This window comes from Melitaea cinxia, chromosome 29 (assembly GCF_905220565.1).
Source record: "Melitaea cinxia chromosome 29, ilMelCinx1.1, whole genome shotgun sequence".
Classification (NCBI taxonomy): Eukaryota; Metazoa; Arthropoda; class Insecta; order Lepidoptera; family Nymphalidae; genus Melitaea; species Melitaea cinxia.
This window is the reverse complement of record NC_059422.1, coordinates 611,198-633,333: the sequence shown is the minus strand read 5'-3', so window position 1 is coordinate 633,333 and position 22,136 is coordinate 611,198. Positions and strand designations below refer to the sequence as shown.

At 40.9% G+C, this 22,136-nt stretch overlaps 1 protein-coding gene across 1 annotated transcript in view; it reads left to right on the top strand.

Annotated features, from left to right (window-relative positions):
- The first annotated feature begins 9,182 nt into the window (after positions 1–9,182).
- The window catches only part of LOC123667685 (neogenin), a 52,749-nt gene continuing 39,795 nt past the window's right edge, over positions 9,183–22,136 (top strand). The window contains exons 1-8 of the mRNA XM_045601526.1: positions 9,183–9,343; positions 11,315–11,445; positions 14,070–14,263; positions 15,971–16,131; positions 16,582–16,682; positions 17,711–17,798; positions 18,618–18,759; positions 20,249–20,415. Coding sequence (XP_045457482.1) covers positions 9,183–9,343; positions 11,315–11,445; positions 14,070–14,263; positions 15,971–16,131; positions 16,582–16,682; positions 17,711–17,798; positions 18,618–18,759; positions 20,249–20,415 — 1,145 coding nt within the window. The remainder of the gene's footprint in view (positions 9,344–11,314; positions 11,446–14,069; positions 14,264–15,970; positions 16,132–16,581; positions 16,683–17,710; positions 17,799–18,617; positions 18,760–20,248; positions 20,416–22,136) is intronic.

Genomic DNA, 22,136 nt, shown 5'->3' with positions numbered 1-22,136 from the left:
TCATGAAATTTTGTGTGAATGTTGGGTAGATCTGAGAATCGAACAACATCTATTTTTCATACCCATAAGCTATAAGGGGGGCGGGGTTAAGAGATTTAATTAAATATTATGAAATTTTATGTGCATATCGGGTAGGTCTGAGAATCGGCTAACATCTATTTTTCATTCCCCTAAGTTATAGGGTGCTGTGTGGCTACGGCACGAAAGAATTTAGCCACCCCCTCTCTTCCCGTGGGTGTCGTAAGAGGCGACTAAGGGATAACACAGTTTCACAACCACCTTGGAAATTAAAAAGCCAACAAATGGCGGGATAACCATCCAACTGCTGGCTTTAAAATACACAGACCGAAGACGGGCAGCAGTGTCTTCGGTGCGACAAAGCCAGTCCTGCGGTCACCAACCCGCCTGCCCAGCGTGGTGACTATGGGCAAAACACATGAGTCCACGCTATTTTTGGCGCGAATTTGTGGAGACCTACGTCCAGTTGTGGACTGCAATAGGCTGAAGTGATTAAAAAAAAAAATGTCTCAGTAGTTAAATTAATAAACAAAGCAGACAAAATTGCGGGTAAGAGCTAGTTATTAAAACAACTCATCGAGCCGTACGTTAAAGACGACGATAAAGAACTCGTAAAGGAGTTTGTTTTTTCAAATGTGACGGTTGAGAGGAATCTGAAACCATACGTACAAAGGAAAATGTTCTAGAAAAATATTAGCTAACACATTGTGCAAACACATTTTGGTATATTTAATTTATTGGTAAAGCGTGAGTTGCCTGGAAAATAATATGAAATAATTGTGTTAGCTTGCAAACGAATAAAAAAACCGACTTCAATTACATCGACAGGTAATACAACGTAAGTAGACGAAAAAAATTAACAAACGCACTAGTCGACACTACGATTTTCGAAGGTTTCCCGCGATTTCTCGAGGATAAGAGGATTTGTTGTAAGTTACCGTAAAATAAGGAAAGGATTTTAAGTATAAGTTAATATGTACGATTTTATTTTTGTGTACCCATACATTAGGAATTCTAAACATTTTGAATATCATATCAAAAATTGACCGCTCCAGCATATTCAAAATGTTTATAAGTTAATAATTAAATACAGTACAATAAAAAATATTTGACCCTTAAAATCTTGGTTCCTGCTTTTAAGGACTGGCAACCCTGGTTGCTGCACACAACCGCATTGATTCCATACTCATTTGTAGCGTACCTGGTGTAGATTCGTCTGCATCCATTAATGAAATTCTTTTCTTTCTTCATAATAAATCACATTATTATTTTTCTTCTATATTATTAATACGTGAAGCACAAAATTCGTAACCCTTTTTACGAAGATTGCGCGAACGGAGGGGTATGAAATTTCGCACAAATCAATTTAATAAAAACGATACACACACTACCTTGACATTTGACACACACACGCCTATATACTCTTTTGTTTATTATTGCAGAAGTCTTTGACAACAGAACCTTATTAATGTTCAAACTTATACATACATATAATCACGCCTCTTTCCCGTAGGGGTAGGCAGAGACCATTTATTTCCACTTGCTACGATCCTTACACACTTCTTTCGCTTCATCCACTTTCATTATTCCCTTCATACATGCTCTTCGGTTTAGGGTACTCTTGATCTGGCCTTTTCAAAAAATGGCCAGGTTCAAACTTATAATTTAAACTAATTATGGTCGGCGATATGATTTTTGATCACCGGGCGACCACTAGTAAAGTTAATTGTTCTAAATCCACTCTAAAATTCTTCATCCACATATCTTTATCATTTATGTAATCCCGCACCGAATCATAAACTTCAGCTGTAATAATTTTTTTTTTTAATAAATATTTACGCGGTGCTTACTTCATCATTCATCATTACAGCCTATACAGTACACTGCTGGACATAGGCCTCCACAAGTTTACGCCAAAAATAACGTGAGCTCATGTGTTTTGCCCATAGTCACCACGCTGGGCAGGCGGGTTGGTGGCCGCAGTACTGGCTTTGTCGCACCGAAGACGCTGCTGCCCGTCTTCGACCTGTGTATTTCAAAGCCAGCAGTTGGATGGTTATCCCGCCATCGGTCGGCTTCTTAAGTTCCAAGGTGGTTGTGGAACCTTGTTATCCCTTAGACGCCTCTTACGACACCCACAGGAAGAGAGGGGGTGGCTAAATTATTTATTGCCGTAGCCACACAGTACACGTGGTGATTACTTAAAACTCACCAACAAAAATTTCAACTAAGTTGCAGACGCTATGCTCAAGGTCGACTTGGTCGAAATTTTTTTTAGTTTCCTGTGTTTGATATTATCACTTATACATATACATAAGATCGTAGATCTGTTTGAGACATCTGCTGTAATCATTATGAGGCAAACAGACATGAAATATAATTGCGTAGTTTGGCCTATTATGTTCTAGATACAACTGTAATAACTTGAAATTAAGAGCCATTTCACAATTTACGCTCTGCAAGTTTAGGTAAATTTGGTCGCATCGCGCGAGTCGTACGAGCCGCGCGATCTTTGTGCTAGTACGTATAGTGTGACAACCAAAAGACCATCGTGATCATTTTCTGATGTATAATAAAAATTATAACTATGGTATAAAATGTTTTTTACATAATTAATTTGTTAAAAATTTCAAGTATGTTATATAACAACAGTCAATAAATTTAAAATAAAATTAAAAAAATCAATTTTATGAAACAATTTTTTTAAATTGATTTAGTTTTTTCAGTTTACGAATGAATCTAATATTTATGATATGAATAAAAAAGCATTTAATGACATCGACACCGACAAACATATTAATTAACAAATAACAAGACAAACAGATTGAAATGCCTATTTGTATTGATAGTGTGAGAAAAGAAAATTAAATTATACATTTGTTTACAGAAATTATCATTATATTATTTTACAGTCATTTTCGTAATATGTTTATTTTATTTATATTTTATTATGAAAGTATCAAATGCGTTTTATCCGCTATAACAACAGGCGCTTGGCGCGTGTGAGCGAAAGAGACGGTTGCGCAGAATTTGGCGTGGACCTTACCTCTAAGAGCGCTAGCGCTCGACTGATTTACCGGGCTTGATGTGTGGCAATATATACTATCTTTTTACTATTTAATATAAAATGTATTAAAAATAATTACATCTTTTAATTATTTTTTTTTGTATTCCTTAATGATGTAAGTTTACTTTGATGAAGATCGTTTGTTAAAATTTCTTAGTTTTCTAAGAGAAATATCGCTTTTAAAATTGTACTTATTTGGAAAATATTCGTAACTTTAAATTTTTTTTATCGTTTAATAGAGATACAAATGGAATAAAAATCTATGATAGTGGACAACAAAATTATATTCCACATATTATGATATTTTTTTAAAATGGTTTCAACGTAGAGGTTATTGAAAAGTAGGACTTCAAAGTATACATTGCGACCGTTTACCCAGGGAGGAGGCTGATGAAAAGGTTAATAATTTTATACACATAATATAAATCAAAATTCTGATCTGACTATGGACTACAACAAAGGTTGCTCTATTATATTTCAAGAATATAAATTACATTATTGCATCCAACACTGAGATTAACGACGTCAAAATATTACAATTTCGCGGATTGTTACCGATTTTTGTGAAATGGCTCTTAACTATTTACAAACAATTTATTAAATTTAAAAGCTACAGCCAACTTCAAGTGGAGCTCACGAGGGGACTTGACAAAAATTAAAGTTATGCTTTTAAAATGTCCTGAATACTTTCAAAGATAATGTATAATAATAGATATTTATTCACTGGTTAAATGATTTTATATTTTATTATACAACTTGTTAATTAATCCCATTGGAGATTGAGAAACTGTAAAATCTCAATATCAAATACTGCATACAATGACAAAAATGTCCAACATTTCCCAATACTATTTAACAATGCAAAAGTTTACGTACACATATTGCAGTTTGATTTTATTATTATTTAATAATAAATATATTTTTAATAATAATAATAATAATAATATCTTATATAATAATTATCCTTTATTTATTATTTTTTTGTGTTTTTTATTTTTCTTCTTAATAAATACTTCTTGCACTGTTTGCCTCGCTATGTGAAAGAAACACGTCTCTTTCAGAGATAAGTCCACCTTTGCCATAAACCTTACTATTATTTTATATGTATTACTATTATGTTATATGTATTGTATGTGTTCTATATGTATTTTTGAGTGCAATAAAGTATATATATTTAAAAGTAACAAAAGGTAAACTAAAAACTCCTCTATTTTCATCGATTACTCCAGTTAAAAATTTCCCTAGATCCGTATATGAATCAGGAGTATAAATAGGAACAATCTATTAATAGCCAACAATTCAAAACCATTTCGATCCATTCAAATATCTAAATAAAGAGATAATACACTGATATATTATTAAACGATTTGCAGAATATACGTATCAAAAACTACGCCATTGTATCGCCATATTGGAATACGCGAATTGTGATCCGATCGGCCGTGCGAACGCAATACCTTTGACCTAAAAACGTGCAAAGGATTTTAGGATTTAAATAAATAACGTAAGGGACATTTTTCTGTGAAACAATTTCTAGTTCGAAACTATTCCATACACTATTGTTGGTCCAATCAAACGGTATTCAGAACCTTATCGTCTGAATCGACCAAATTTTAGAAGATATTCGGTCAAATCTACTTCGTCCTTATTTCCGAGTATTATGGGTTATATTTGTCTGAATTTTATTTTGCAGACGGCAAACACGTTTTGTGCGAAGTTGAAGGGTTTTTAGTTTAATTATAAAGGATGTTTTACGTTTAAGTCGTTAAGGAACACTTCAGTTGAAAGTTGGAGGCGGTGCTTTGTGGGGTCTTTGAAAAGAGCTTTATTTTTGTTCTATTTTTTGATGAGATTTATTTATGATTACATTGTGGGGAGGATTTTTTAAATTTACGAGGAAAAGGCATACAACAATTTGCGTGTTTTTTGTACGAAGAATTTTCTTTATCTCTCGGAATATTACAAGCAGACAAAGTATCTTATTTCTTTGCCTTTGACTCCTTAAGCGTATTTAACAACTTATTTATAATAATGTGGATCGTTTTCCGAAATATATTTACGTACATTGTACATATTAACTTATTACACAAGAAAATAAAAGTAATCAAGAAATATAACACTAAAGGCTTATCTTCTATCATAGCTTGCTATCAGTAGGACGTCACGCTTTAGATCTTGAAGAGTCACGTACGTACCTACTTTTTTTATATTTGGTAAGGCACAGCAGGAAATTTTCCCCTCAAAATATGGAGCAGCCTGTCTGGGGTAGTACCTCGGACCTTAAAGAAGATCATAGCTAAATAATACTGCTTGTAAGCAGTGTTGTGTTCCTGTTGGTGAGTAAGGTGACCAGAGCTCCTGGGGGAGATTGGGGATTGGGTCGGCAACGCGCTTGTTATGCTTCTGGTGTTGCAGGCGTCTATAAAGCTTAGTAATCGCTTACCATCAAGTGAGCCGTATGCTTGTTTGCCGACCTAGTTATATTAAAAAAAAGAAGTATAATGCGATTAAGAAGGAATATTCTGGTTATGAATTGAGCTCCCGGCTCATATATTCTCTCTGTACTGTAGTATGTGGTTCTTCAACAGGGGTGTGTTTAGGTTTTGGGATTGTAGAACACGCTTGAGATGCTCCTGGTTTTGCAGTTGCCACAGCCATAATCGCCTACCACCAGGCAGACCTTGTATGTGGCAGGCCTGTTTGCCATCATAGCAGTATAATAGATAGTCATTTTGATAAATCATGTGTGAAGAAATTGAATTATTTGATGATATGATTTATATGTGTTTAATTTGCCTTGCTAATTTAATATTTTGATATTAATATTCTGTTCAATGAGCGAAATACTATAATTGGCTCACCGCAAGTCGAGTGCGTTTGAAAATGCAGCACAATTGTGCTGAATATTTCGATAAATTGTATCTAATATTACCAAAACGGTGAAAATGTTGAGCTTATCTTCAGAACTACCTATGTAATACTAAAATATTACTTGGTTCGATTCGTGAGTCTTTTTGACATAAAAAAATACATACAACCCTAATTTTTCACCCTTCTACCACTAACCCCTATTTTTAATAGCACTTAGCGGCAAGACAATGTTCGCCGGATCAGCTTGTAAAATCACATCTTGCATGTAACTTAGCGCTACCAAACCCACAATGTTATTAATATATTTTTGTAACATATAATTTTTATGGCGGTTGCGGGTTCGATCCCCGCACATGACAAACATTTGTATTAACCATACAGATGTTTGCCACGGTCTGGGTGTTTGTGCAGTCCTAGTGGGTCGTCTCCCCACCGTGCCTCGGTGAGCACGTTAAGCCGTCGGTCCCGGTTGTTATCATGTACACCTGATAAACCCGCATTGGAGCAGCGTGGTGGATTAAGCTCTGATCCTTCTCCTACATGGGGAAAGAGGCCTATGCCCAGTAGTGGGAATTACAGGCTGAAGCGATAATTTTTATAGTAATGTTATATGGTACGTTCAGGAACTACTAAATGGAATTTAAAAAATCTTTTGTATGTTGGATACTGCATTTACCGAGAAAGGCTATAGGCCATTTTTCCCCCGCTATGTAATAAACCCGAACAGACAAATATGAAGATTTGGGCTGCAGCTACTATATTACAAATATCCGCAATAATCAACCTTTAATACGAATTGGAAAAGTTATCCGAGCCTCGAGACGATATCGATGATTGGATGGAATTAAAGATACCTCTGAAAACAATATTGGTTTGAGTGCTTATCAAAGTTTTTGTGGCTTCTTTGGCTAATTCAGATATATTGGTTCAGAATTTTTGCTGATTTCTGGTATTATTGTTTTATCGGTATTATTCGATCCAAGCTTATATTAATGATGGAGATGTGTGCGTTCAGTGACGCTGTATTTCATATTCAATTTTCAAGATTCCGACGATACTTCTCTGTAGAATCTACATTCCAATTCCGTGATAGCTTCATATTAGCTTTTAATGATTTTTAAAGACGTCCCTAATAATATATATATCATATATAAAATTCTCGTGTCACAATATTAGTTACCATACTCCTCTGAAACGCCAGGACCGATTTTTATAAAATTTTGTGTACATATCGGGTAGGTCTGAGAATTGGCCAATATCTATTTTTCATACCTTTAAGTTATAATGGAGAGGGGGGAGATTAAGGGGGGTCAATAGCATATTATAATTGTAAAATGACGATTCAAAAGTGCTTTTGAAATTAACTTGTATTAAACAATTTTTGGTTTTATTTTTTAATCACTTATTTGATCTACAAATCTCTAACTCTTAAGGTTACACCTTGTACACATATTTACTACTGCGTACTCTATCTGTACCATTAAAGATTTGAATAGAGACACAACTATACCCATAAAAACATATGTTTGAAATTTATCTCTGCAGACGCAGACACCGAACTAGGACAAATCCAATTCGAAACTTTGTAGTGTAACTAACTTAGCAGTGTTCCATTTATTGTGTTCGGTGAATTAAGAAGCGAGTGAATCATGAAAATTTATTATTTTAGCTTTGTGGTGGTTTCACTCAGTCACTCATGTCAGGTTTACAGGTTGCAGGTTGCTTGCAGGTTTTTTGGTTTGGTTATTTACTAATTACGTTTGGATTTATCTGACTTTAAAAAAGGGGGTGGTTCTAAATTCGATAATATCTTTTCCATGTTGATGTTGATAAACACGGGCTGTTTTCCGAAACTCGATGTCCTAATGCGCCTATTTTGCGTGATTGGCTGTGGACACTATTCGTGCCAGCCTAGCTTCTTGAGGAAGCCTAGCAGATCCTTCACGTTGCCGACGACTTCCTGGAGCGACCTCGGTGTCCCGAGGTGTAGTGCCCTGTAGTTCGCCACACTACCGCATTCCAGCAGGATATGTGAGGCCGTTTCTTCTGCCTCCATGCACGCTCTGCATAGGGCGCTGTCTGTATATTTTCCTTATGTGTGTTACCTCATAACTCTTACTGAGTGTACTGAGTCTATGCTTGTCGACTAGTTCCATTTAAATTTGAACAAGACCTGACGAGGCGTTTTTGAGTTTTATGTATTACTAGCTGTACCCGTGACTTCGTTCGCATGAAATTTAACAAAAAAGTTATAATTCAGTTCGCAGAGTTATAAAATAAATATTTTCTAAAATAAAACTAGCCTATTTTACTCCTTACTACATCAGCTATATGCCATTGAAAGTCCCGTCAAAATCGATCCAGCCGTTTCAGAGATTAGCCGGAACAAACAGACAGACAGACAAAAATTGTAAAAAAATGTTATTTTGGTATATGTACCGTGTATACATCCATATGCATTTTGTAAAAAGCGGGTATTTTAATATTACAAACAGACACTCCAATTTTATATATTTGTATAGATGCCATATATGTCGATGTACATTGAAGTTGGCTTTGAAGTTATACTTCTTTTGGCGGATTAGGGTAAAATAATGAGAGTATATTTTTTAAAATGCGCGCGCACACTGTCATAAAGAACCGACATCCTGAAGTTAGCTAGTCAACGAAGAAGAAGTTAGTAACGTGAAGCTAGCCAATGAAGTATAACTTCTTACGTGCGCACATAAGTACACACACACTTTTTTTGTTTTGTTTGAGATCAAACAATTATACTGCTGTAAATATTTACATAACGACAAAATAGTATATGGAGTATTTTAGAAAATAATTCAGTATTCTTAAACATTTTTAATATCATATCAAAAATCGACCGTTCCAGCGGGGATCGAACCTGCATCACCGACTGACCGTATCGGTGCTCTAGCCAATTAAACTATGGAACGATGTACCCGTTACGTCGAAATCTTTGTTATGAATATAAAATCATCGTATCAAAGATTTAGATCGTGATGAACAGTTGGAACGATCGATTTTTGATATGATATTAAAAAAAATGTTTAGAATTCCAATAAAATCGCACGAAATAATTTAGTATTATTTGGGTGCCTAACATTTCGAAGAACAGTTACTTTTTAAATACCCTCAAATTTAATCGACATTACTTTTGCAAATGTAAACAATTTACTTTGTCTTTTTTCTAGGTGGTGATGATGCCAGCGAAACAATGTTCGAACTATCATCAGAACCTGCTGACACAGTGGTAGGTGAGGGCGACGGTGCGGTCCTGGCGTGTGGGGCGCCCCCACCAGCTCGCATATCCTGGCGGTACAGCGCTTCCGCACCACCTACCAGGGACCATGCACTACCCCGCGCTGATACCTACAGGTTAGTACATATTCGGTTTCTACACGGATAATTGTTTTTATTTTAAGCATCAAATTTAAATCCGTTTGATTCACTACACAATTACATCCACTTGTGAAGTATTTTTGTTCTCGGACGCTTCAGCCTGTAATATCCCACTACTGGGCATAGGCCTCTTTCCCCATGTAGGAGAAGGATCAGAGCTTAATCCACCACGCTGCTCCAATGTGGGTTGGCGGATATATTCCCTACTATGAGTAACGATTACTATCATGGGTACATGATAACAACCAGGACCGACGGCTTAACGTGGTCTCCCGGGCACGGTGGGGAGACCCACAAGGACCCAGACAAACACCCAGACCACGGCAAACACCTGTATGGCCAATACAAATGTTTGTTATGTGCGGGGATCGAACCCGCAACCGCCAGCGCAACAGGCACAATCCATACCTGTGACCGTTGCGCCAACGTACTGTTCTCGGACAATAAGAGGTATTAAAAAATTTAGTTGCAAAATGAGATTTTTTTTTACTTTTTAATTAAATTAATATGTTGTGATATTTGACGATTTGATTTGCTCTTAAACGCTATCTTTTGGAAGTCAAAGGACGAACATCTGGAATTCTGTACACAACGCCCTCTTTGCTTGGCTCCGTTAAAAAGAAATTTTTGAAAGTTCTCCACCAATAAATATATATATTCTGCAATCTAATACCTTTTGTGATTGTTTTATGATTTTCTTTTCATCCATTTTTTTTTCTGAAGTAAATGTTAGGCTTAGGCTTTGTCTAATCGATATGAACGCTAAGATGACCAAGCAATTAGACCACAAACGTAAATGATGTCTGTCTGTACCTAAGTGTTATTAGAGACATAGGCCATTGTTAAGCGTGCCAGACCGCAGATGTACGGCGCCAGTTCGTAAGCTTTAATGTTAAGGGCCAATGTGTTAGCGAACTTTGCTAATTGTGAGTTGAATAATGATAGTTAATTATTTCGTTCTAAATTTTGATACTTGTGTACGCTCTGGTGTAGTAATGCATGTGCCATGTACGCGCCTAAACACCGGCGGTTTGCGGTTTCGATTCCCGCTCGGCATGGATACTTCATCATTTCATCATCATCATTTCAGCCTATCACACTCCACTGCTGGACATAGGCCTCAACAAACTCGCACTAAAAGTGGCGTGAACTCGTGTGTTTTAAGCACATTGGAATTATTATAGAGCTTTTAGTATATACCTGCGTCGAACATAAGATGAATTTAGGACATAGCAAATAAGCGTTCAAAACTATCGGTGGCAGCCTAGACTTTAAAGTGAGAGTTCAGTGTCAACTCAAATTATGAATACTATAGTACTACGATTCCCTCAGGGGTCCACGACCTTTACAACTATAATATAACAAACTCAACAACTTGCTGAATTATTCAACAAGACGGTACTACGTTGAGCACAAACGCCTAACTACTTAAGAAAACATAGATTCCATTTTAGTTTAGCATTCATGAGATTGGGCTATCTAGATTCAAGGTCAATGTTGGATCTTGTAATATGTATCAGCTAATTATCTGCCAGTTAAATGGCTTGGCCCCAAAGTCGTGGAACGTCCACGAGAATAGAGTATCTCTGTATTGTGTATAAATAAATGAGTTGTCTATAATTTCCGAATCGCTATAACAACATGGATGATTCTTTTTGTGTATGAAAAAAAATCGGTTTTTTGAAAATATCTACTATATAAAAAATAAAATGAAATTAATGTCAAATCGATAAATTAATTTACAAAAAAGTTTCTATTTACAAAAAAATAATAATAATAATAATAACACGTGTCGCTCGAACGAAGTCTACCACGTTACTGTCAAAAATCAAAATTACACATTTACGTTTACACGCACACATAGCCGCGAATCGAAAAGTTCTCAAGTGTCTAGAACTATCCAGAACTGTCTATAGAATATTAATAAATAATGTCTGTCTGTTTCAGGAAGCAACTTAATAACGGATCGCTGTTGATAGACAGCATGTCGTCAACGCTGGCTGGCCAGTACCAGTGTGTGGCGACAGTGGACGGGATTGGTACTGTTGTGTCCAGAGTGGCCAGTGTTTTTTTAGCTGGTAAGATGGATTTCATCTATACTAATATTATAAAGCTGTACTGTGTGGCTACGGTACTAAAGAATATAGCCACCCCCTCTCTTCCCGTGGGTGTCGTAAGAGGCGACTTAGGGATAACACAGTTCCACTACCACCTTGGAACTTAAAAAGCCGACCGATGGCGGGATAACCATCCAACTCAGGCCGAAGACGGGCAGCTGCGTCTTCGGTGCGACAAAACCAGTACTGCGGTCACCAACCCGCCTGCCCAGCGTGGTGACTATGGGCAACACACATGAGTTCACGCTATTTTTGGCGTGAACTTGTGGAGGCCTGTGTCCAGCAGTGGACTGTATAGGCTGTAATGATGAATATTATAAAGCTGAAGAGTCTGTTTGTTTGCTTGTTTGAACGCGCTAATCTCAGGAACTGCTTGTCCGATATGAAAAATTATTTAAGTGTTAAATAACCCATTTATCGAGTAAGGCTTATACCTATATCATTACGCGATGAACAATAGGAGCGGAGCACTAATGAAAAATGTATCAAAATTGTATTTTTTTTTTGAGAGTTTCTGCTGCGTGCGCTGCGTAAAGAGTTTAAATTCGGGTCAAAGTTAGCGTTAGACCAAAGTAACTATTCCACGCGGACGAAGTCGCGGTCAGAAGCTAGTATTTCATAAAATTATAGTAATCTAATATATAATCGGTCTAATGTATAATCTACATTCCGAATCGGTGGTAGCTTCACTTTTACAAAAATAATAATTTATTTTTAAAGTTTTAATTTGTAAAATGACGATTCGAAAGTGCTCTTAGAGCCTATTTGAATAAAGCTATTTTTGATTTTGATTTTGATAAAATTCTCGTGTCGCGGTGTTTGTAGTTAAACTCCTTCGAAACCGCTTGACCGATTCTCATGAACTCTTGTGTGCATATTGGGTAGGTATGAGAATCGAATATCATCTATTTTTCATACCCCTAAGTTAAAAGGGGGGGGGGATTAAGTGGGTTAATAACATATATGGCAAAACAACGTTTGCGGGGTCAGCTAGTAATTTTATAATATAGATAGGTGCGTCATTTCACAGCAACTACAGTATCTGGACCGTTCCTGTGTAATTAAAAATTTGCTATTAATTTGTCAAAAATGGTATTGTGGTCTTTTTTCTCATATATGGCAAATTTCTTAGTAATTGGTATTGTACCTCAAACTTGCTGTTTCGTCCTTATCTATCTGTCATAGATGTATATATCTTTGAAACCGTAATAGGTAGACAATGAAAATTCAAAAACATGTCTTCAGATATTGCAGGAACTGATTTTTTTTTTATTTAATTTTAAATTTATTTCCATTTTGTAATATAGGCTATTAGGGGCGACATATCACGCTTTAGGATGGGAGGTAAGGCGTTATTGGAGATTATTTGAAGGGGTTCAGCAATAAAATAGAAGTCCTAATTTTTTATTTATTTTTTCCTTGGCGTTTATTATTTCTAATACACTACTTGCGTCAACTGCATAAAACCATCCACCATTACCCAGTGTGTTGTTTTTATTTGTATTTATGGTGATTTAGATCGATTACTTTTACAATTGTTTTGTTATACATATATTTGTGAGAGTACAAATAATTAAACTTGCATTGCTCTGAAATTAAAACGACATTTAAAGTTTATGACTCTAAAAGTACTCTTTTTCACAAATCCTAATAATTAAAACTAACTAAATGAATTTTACAACATTCCGTTTGACATCGCTGTATCTATCTCAATTTAAAATTTAATGACAACCAGCCAGGCGTGGCGTAATTAAACTAAAGAGATTTAATAGGAATTTATTTATACACATTTACAACTAATACTCAGAAATAAAATATAAAATACACGTTAATCGTTGAAAACGATTGCAATCACAATAATAGGACTTAGCTATCAGATTAAATATTAACAAATCGTATGCGATAGGATTTCATTATTTTAATGGTATCATGTTAAAGATTACTTTATACTTTGATTTAATTTTAAAATAGTGTACTTCATTTCAATTTGGTTTAAAATGGTGATTCGTATTATGAGGAAGGCCGCAGTAAATAGATCTTAATTATAACTCTCTTAAGTATTGCTGTATTCCTGTGGTTAGTCAAGTAGCCAGAACTCCAGCGTATGCTTGGTGTTGTATGTCACAATTATTGGTGTTGAACCGCGGGTATGTTACGCAACGTGCGTGTGACGCTCGTGTTGGGTCAGAAATGTCAACAGAAGTTTTATTATTATTATTTTCTTTTTTTCTTTTTAATATAGTATTTATTTCGAATATATTTACAATTCGCAACTTAAGAACTAAATATTTACAAGATAGTTGCGGTGTAAATCATTTCCGAAATGGTCCAAGATTGCTGGCAACGGGGAAATCCCCGATTAATCGCTATGCCGATGGCAATAAATGCACCAGTCCTCTTGTCACCAGTGGAGACAATAATAATAATAATAATAATAAATACACGATACACACACGGTCGTCTGTTCCTAAAGTAAGCAACTTAATGCTTGTGTTATAGGTTTCGTGGCATAAGTAAATTATTCCATGATTATAATATGTACTATACAGCAGAATCTAAATTAAACCGATGATCCGAATTTCCAGAAGTACCAGAACTAGGCGAAGGTCCGCGAGTGGTGATGGGGGTGCTAGGGTCACCAGCGCTGTTGTCCTGCCCCATAAACCTGCCAACGCGTCTGGCGGTGCGCATCATACCATCACCGTCCGCTTCCCAGCCTGAGAGACGGGTGTATGGTGCTGGGAAAATACTAGCACCACCACCTGTACTTAAACTAAACGTGAGTTTTTTTTATATGATAATAAATATATTGTGATGATTTATCAGCCATACTCGAGGGTATTTTAATGGGCGTCATCATCCCGCATGACGATGACCTCGAGACAAAAAGCAAAAAAAAAAAACGCAATCATCTAGCGCATGAAATTGTGCACAAGTGATTTTTAACCGACTTCAAAAAAAGGATGAGGTTACTCAATTCGACCGTATATATATTTTTTAACCGACTTCCAATAATTGTGTTTGCTCGCAAATGAAAAAAAACCGACTTCAATTACATCGACGAGTAATAACAACGTAGATCGACGAAAAAATAGTCAAGTAATTACGCGTTATCAAAGATTACTCAAAAAGTAGTGATCAGATCTCAATAAAATGTATATGTGACCACATGACAAACATCAGCTTTCGATTACATTAAAAATTATCAAAATCGGTACACCCAGTAAAAAGTTATTGCGGATTTTCAAGAGTTTCCCTCGATTTCTCTGGGATCACATCATCAGATCCTGGTTTCCTTATCATGGTACTAAACTAGGGATATCTTCTTTCCAACAAAAAAAGAATTATCAAAATCGGTTCATAAACGACGGAGTTATCCCCGAACATACATAAAAATAATTGTGTTTGCTCGCAAACGAAAAAAAAAACGACTTCAATTACATCGAAGAGTAATACAACGTAGATCGACGAAAAAATAGTCAAGTAACTACGCGTTATCAAATATTACTCAAAAAGTAGTTATCAAATCTCGATAAAATTTATATGTGACCACATGATAAACATCAGCTTTCGATGAAATTAAAAATTATGAAAATCGGTACACCCAGTAAAAAGTTATTGCGGATTTTTGAGAGTTTCTCTCGATTTCTCTGGGATCTCATCATCAGATCCTGGTTTCCTTATCATGGTACTAAACTAGGGGTATCCCCTTTCCAACAAAAAAAGAATTATCAAAATCGGTACATCCAGTAGAAAGTTATGCGTCAAGTAAAAACGCATTATTAGATATAACTCGAAAAGTAGTTGTTAGATCTCAAATAAATTTAAATGGGACCAATTGGCACACACCACCTTTTGATTAAAAAAAACATTTGTCGAAATCGGTCCACACGGTCAAAAGTTCTGATGTAACATACATAAAAAAAAATACAGTCGAATTGAGAACCTCCTCCTTTTTTGGAAGTCGGTTCAAAAAGGAGGATTGTATTACGTGTAATAATACTTAGTAATAATTTCAATAATACGTAGTAATAATTTCACTGTCAGTAAGTTCTAGAAGAAGTACCAAATATCAAGTATCAAATAGCAATCAACTCCATACGTTTAACTGAGGTAGGATTTAGCGGGAAATTTCCTGCTCAAAATATGGAGCAGCCCGATTGGGGTAGTACTTCGACCTTACAGAAGATCACAGCTAAATGGCTAAAAGCTTTTAAGCAGTGTTGTGTTCCTGTTGGTGAGTAAGGTGGCCAGAGCTCCTGGGGCGAATAGAGGATAGGGTCGGCAACGCGCTTGCGATGTTTCTGGTGTTGCAGACGTCTATAAGCTCCGGCAATCGCTTAACATCAGGCGATCCGTACGCTTGTTTGTAGACCAGGTTATGTATTTAAAAAAAAGTTGTGTCAGTTACATATCGTGACTTAGCTGTATCAAAGATAAATAGATCGTGGAGGCTGGTTGTTAAGTTACAGATCTTTTGTTTTAGGTTACGTGGTTAAAAAACGGCTCGCCTGTCCGAATGGAAGCGGCGCGCGTGTCTCTAACTCCAGGAGGCGCGTTAGAGCTCGACCCGCTACGCACGCATGACGCGGCTGTGTACCGATGCTCTGTTTCACTGCCGCACGCGCATGCGCATCAAGCCCCAAGGTCAATTATAGATATAGATGCATTACAATTATTGCCTAAACTACCCCTTCTATTTGACTACAACTTTTTATACGCTTCAGCTTGTACTATCCCACTGCTGGACATAGGCCTCTTTCCCCACGTAAGAGAAGGAACAGAGCTTAAACTACCACGCTGCACCAATACGGGTTGGCGGATACATTCAGTACTATGAGTAACGATCGCTATCAGGTGTACATGATAACAATCCGGACAGGATTTGTTTTATATAGCTTAGGAATGGTGTGTATGATTTGTATGATTAAGCTCCGAACCTTCTCTAACATGGAGAAAGAGGCCTGTGCCCAGCGGTGGAATGTTACTGGCTGAATCAATCAACGAATTAGTATATGTAGCTTAATTCAAAGCCTCTAGCTTGGTATGTCATGTTATGTCATGTTATGTCTTGTTCACAGTATATGTATGTTACAGATTAGGTCCGGAAGTGGAGTTGCGGGTAAACAGCGAACTTGCAAATTTAGAGTCTGCTCCGAGATTCATCACAACGCCTCAACCTGTCACTGTAATGGAAGGTAACTAAGCTTTTTGAAGTAAAACTTCTTTGCGCTCGCTTGACTTGGGGAGTGAGTGAGAGTGAGTTGGTGTATGCGTGACGAGAGCGTTACAAAAAGTAGGATCGGGTGAGGCGAACGGAGCAAGAAAGAGAAGTGCGAGCGCGCATTTTCTTTCTCTCATAGCCAGTTGCGTTTCGTATATCGAAGACACTGTGCAGGCCTATTGTGCAGAAGTTTTACTTCAGTCGTGTGGTCTAAAGATCACTCGTTTTTAAGTTGGTATTTTTTTTTTGTTTTTGATAATATCAAAGGCTATGTTTTACCTAACACGTTATTAGATATTTATCTTGTTTGGATCTGTTTTTAACCGACTTCAAAAAAGGAGGAGGTTACTCAATTCGACCGTATATATATATATATATATGTATGTTCGGGGAAAATTTCGTGTTTTATGAACCGATTTTAATAATTTGTTCTTTTTTGTAAAAAACGAGATATCTCAAGGGTACCATAATAAGAAACCCAGGATATGTTGATGGAATCCCACAGAAATCGAGGGAAACCCTCGAAAATCGTAGTGACTACTAGAGCGTTTGTTAATTTTTTTTCGTCTACTTACGCTGTATTTAGGTACTTGTCGATGTAATTGAAATTGGTTTTTTTCGTTTGCTAGCAAACACAACTATGTTATGACCAAAATGATGAAAAAAAAATTTGTAAGTTGGAGATAGTGAGCCCCACTTTGGGCGCCATTTATACATAACAATGGTAAAGAAAACAATTAACCTGCAAGACTTTAATTGTGTGTCAATCGCAGGCTAAATTCTATGTCTGTATTCTAAAATCTCTATTAAATTTTAAGGAATTTCGCATGTATCAATCTTCTTGTGTCTTCTTCATCTGGCAAAATTACATGTGTCATTTGGGACAGCTAAAATCACGATCATTCAAATGAGGGTAGTGTAAAAAATATTCTAATATTTTGTACACTACCCTCGATTATATACGATTATAATCGAATTAACGAATTGATGAATTGTTTTCAGGTGCTTCGGTGACGTTCGACTGCGCGGCCGTCGGAAACCCTAAACCGGAAATGGTTTGGCTAAACAACGGCGTGGCTATTGATCTCAAGTTAGTATTTATTGATAATTTTTCAATTATGGGAATAGTTAAGAACTGAACATGAAACTAGTCAATCAGTCGATCAAATGTTTAATGAATTACATATAGCGGGTTCGATCCTTGCACATGGCATACATTTGTATTGCGCATACAGATATTTGCCGTTATCTGGTTGTTTGTGTGTGTTTCCGCATTATTGACATAGGAGTAACTTGACTTATTAATTATGATAACCGACTTATTAATAATAATTATGATTTGCCCGTTGGCGCAGTTCGCAGAAACCCTGCTTTCTGCTCCGTTTGAGGTCTATTCTCGCCTCGAATCTGGGTGTGATGTATGTGATATTTATAAATAACTAGCCGACCCGTGCCCACTTCCTTGGGCGTTAATTTTTATTATATTAACCAAATAACATACTTTAAAGAACAAATTTTATAGCACTTAAATAAATAATATGTTGTTCCAACGCCATCTATTAAAAATCGAGAAAACGTCGTCGATAGACTAAAATAAGACTAAATTAATAACGTCGTAAAACTGATAAATTGTTTTCTAATAGCGATAGATGGCGCTAGTTTATTAACCATTTTGATATTATATTTTAATCTTTTTCTTATTTGCTGAATTTTTTGTTCAATTACAATAAAATATAGCCTATGTCACTCCTAAATAGTGTAGCTTTCTGTTAGTGAAAGAATTTTCATGATCGGATTAGTATTAGCGAAGATTACCCCCTACATACAAACAAAGTTAGATACTTTACCTCTTTATAATATTAGTAAATAATAATTTTCGATTTCGATTGCTAACACCCCCCCCCCCCAGTGACCTGGACTCCCGGCTGTACCTGGTGGGGTCGGGCTCGCTGCGCGTGCTGGCGGCCCGGCCGCAGGACGCCGGCGCCTACACGTGCCGCGCCACCAACCGCCTGGACTCCGCCGACCACTCCGCGCAGCTCACCGTCATGGTACTATAACACGACCACTACCACCCCCTTGCCCACCACTAGTATTAGTGAACTGCAGACCACTCCACACGAAGCTATCTGTCATGGTGCGTACTCGTCCCACTTCACTCCTACATTCCTACCACTGGCACTAGTGACGTCACTATTGTGTGTTAAGCCTAAACAGATATGGTGTCTTTTTTTTGGTATCGCAAGGGAACCCATTCACGGGTGATATCCAGGATGCCCGGGTAGGCATTCCGTAAGTCGTCTTCAGCACTTGGGGGTGCAATACCGACCAAAACCCCTGCGGAGGGCCACTCTTCTCAGGCCTGAGCACCTCTGCCTCCTCATCCAAGGTCTCCTTTAGTTTAGTGGCGAGGGCATCGGCCTTCTCCCCGCTCGTAGAGCCGGGCACCTCGATGAGGCGCACTCCGGTCGCCGACTGCCGGATCCGGAGCGGGCCGATTCCCAACTCCTTGAGATCAATACTGCTCTCTGCTTTGACCAATATCGACCCGTGCGTGGCCCCCTGGCTACTGCCTCCGGCCGTAACTTGGTTATTACGGCCACTGAGTGGCGGAGCGCCTGCTTAGGCTTCTAGGCCACCTTCTTGGTAGGCGGCATTGAGGCCACCGTGTTTTTGGTCGCCAGGTTCTCAGCCGGCTGCGCAGAAGTCGTTTGCTTTTTCGCCGCCGTTTTGCGGCGAACGACATATGTCCAACTTGCTGCCGGCTCCTCCAGGGGTTTGGCCCCCTCTCCCTCCTTCCCTTGAGGGGTCACTTCCTTTGAGGTGGAGAGACCGAACGCGGTCCACTCCACCTCCTTAACCTTTCCCTTCCCCTTTCCTTTCCCTTTGCCCTTCCCCTTTCCTTTGCTCGATGCTTAGGGAAAGACGGTTAGCTTCTCCAAATTCACTTGCGCACCCACGCTTGCGCTGGGGGCCGCCGTCGCACTGGCTTTGTCCGCAATGGTGGCCCTTGTGGCACTCGCCAGCGGTCTGCTGCCCCAGCCATTGGGAAAGAGAGGCAGCCGGGAAATGAAGGGCCGCCAGGCGGTCATCCACAATTTTGACACTAGGCAGGTTCCTTCACATTCGTGAATTCAGCCACCTTTTTGCGGCTCCCCTCGAACTCCCGTCTATAGGCCCGCACCGCCTCGCGAACCAGTTCCAACTCCCTCGCGAGCCGACAATTGTCAGCCTTCGGATTTCGTCCGTCTCGGTACGGACCACTAGGGATTGCAACACCTCCCTAACGGAACCGGCGGCCTTTCTGATTTTGGCCGCATATCCCCCTTTAAGGTTGACCGAGTCAGGCCGAGGATTAAATTGAGGTTGGCCTCTGAAGCCACTCTCAGTTCCTCGGCTCCCCGGTTCTCGATATCGTCTAACTCGATGGGGGTTACCAACTGGTAGTGGAAGTGGTGGATTAAGCCCCGACCTTTCTTCTACGAGGAGAGAGAGGACTATGGCCAGCGACTTACTCAGCTGTGACGGCGGTGTCCGCAGACGGCCCCGCGGGTGTTGCTGCGCGAGGGCGGCGTGGTGCGCGCGCGGGCCCGCGGTGACGTCACGCTGCGCTGCGAGGCGCGCGGCCGGCCCGCGCCCGCCGTCACCTGGCTCAAGGACGGCGAGCCGCTGACGCCCAACGACCACGACATCGCGCTGGTGGACGGGTGAGTGGAGCGAGCGTGCTTGTAGGTGACGTCACGCTGCGCTGCGAGGCGCGCGGCCGGCCCGCGCCCGCCGTCACCTGGCTCAAGGACGGCGAGCCGCTGACGCCCAACGCCCACGACATCGCGCTGGTGGACGGGTGAGTGGAGCGAGCGTGCTTGTAGGTGACGTCACGCTGCGCTGCGAGGCGCCCGCCGTCACCTGGCTCAAGGACGGCGAGCCGCTGACGCCCAACGACCACGACATCGCGCTGGTGGACGGGTGAGTGGAGCGAGCGTGCTTGTAGGTGACGTCACGCTGCGCTGCGAGGCGCCCGCCGTCACCTGGCTCAAGGACGGCGAGCCGCTGACGCCCAACGACCACGACATCGCGCTGGTGGACGGGTGAGTGGAGCGAGCGTGCTTGTAGGTGACGTCACGCTGCGCTGCGAGGCGCCCGCCGTCACCTGGCTCAAGGACGGCGAGCCGCTGACGCCCAACGACCACGACATCGCGCTGGTGGACGGGGGAGTGGAGCGAGCGTGCTTGTAGGTGACGTCACGCTGCGCTGCGAGGCGCGCGGCCGGCCCGCGCCCGCCGTCACCTGGCTCAAGGACGGCGAGCCGCTGACGCCCAACGACCACGACATCGCGCTGGTGGACGGGTGAGTGGAGCGAGCGTGCTTGTAGGTGACGTCACGCTGCGCTGCGAGGCGCGCGGCCGGCCCGCGCCCGCCGTCACCTGGCTCAAGGACGGCGAGCCGCTGACGCCCAACGACCACGACATCGCGCTGGTGGACGGGTGAGTGGAGCGAGCGTGCTTGTAGGTGACGTCACGCTGCGCTGCGAGGCGCCCGCCGTCACCTGGCTCAAGGACGGCGAGCCGCTGACGCCCAACGACCACGACATCGCGCTGGTGGACGGGTGAGTGGAGCGAGCGTGCTTGTAGGTGACGTCACGCTGCGCTGCGAGGCGCCCGCCGTCACCTGGCTCAAGGACGGCGAGCCGCTGACGCCCAACGACCACGACATCGCGCTGGTGGACGGGTGAGTGGAGCGAGCGTGCTTGTAGGTGACGTCACGCTGCGCTGCGAGGCGCCCGCCGTCACCTGGCTCAAGGACGGCGAGCCGCTGACGCCCAACGACCACGACATCGCGCTGGTGGACGGGTGAGAGGAGCGAGCGTGCTTGTAGGTGACGTCACGCTGCGCTGCGAGGCGCCCGCCGTCACCTGGCTCAAGGACGGCGAGCCGCTGACGCCCAACGACCACGACATCGCGCTGGTGGACGGGTGAGTGGAGCGAGCGTGCTTGTAGGTGACGTCACGCTGCGCTGCGAGGCGCCCGCCGTCACCTGGCTCAAGGACGGCGAGCCGCTGACGCCCAACGACCACGACATCGCGCTGGTGGACGGGTGAGTGGAGCGAGCGTGCTTGTAGGTGACGTCACGCTGCGCTGCGAGGCGCCCGCCGTCACCTGGCTCAAGGACGGCGAGCCGCTGACGCCCAACGACCACGACATCGCGCTGGTGGACGGGTGAGTGGAGCGAGCGTGCTTGTAGGTGACGTCACGCTGCGCTGCGAGGCGCGCGGCCGGCCCGCGCCCGCCGTCACCTGGCTCAAGGACGGCGAGCCGCTGACGCCCAACGACCACGACATCGCGCTGGTGGACGGGTGAGTGGAGCGAGCGTGCTTGTAGGTGACGTCACGCTGCGCTGCGAGGCGCGCGGCCGGCCCGCGCCCGCCGTC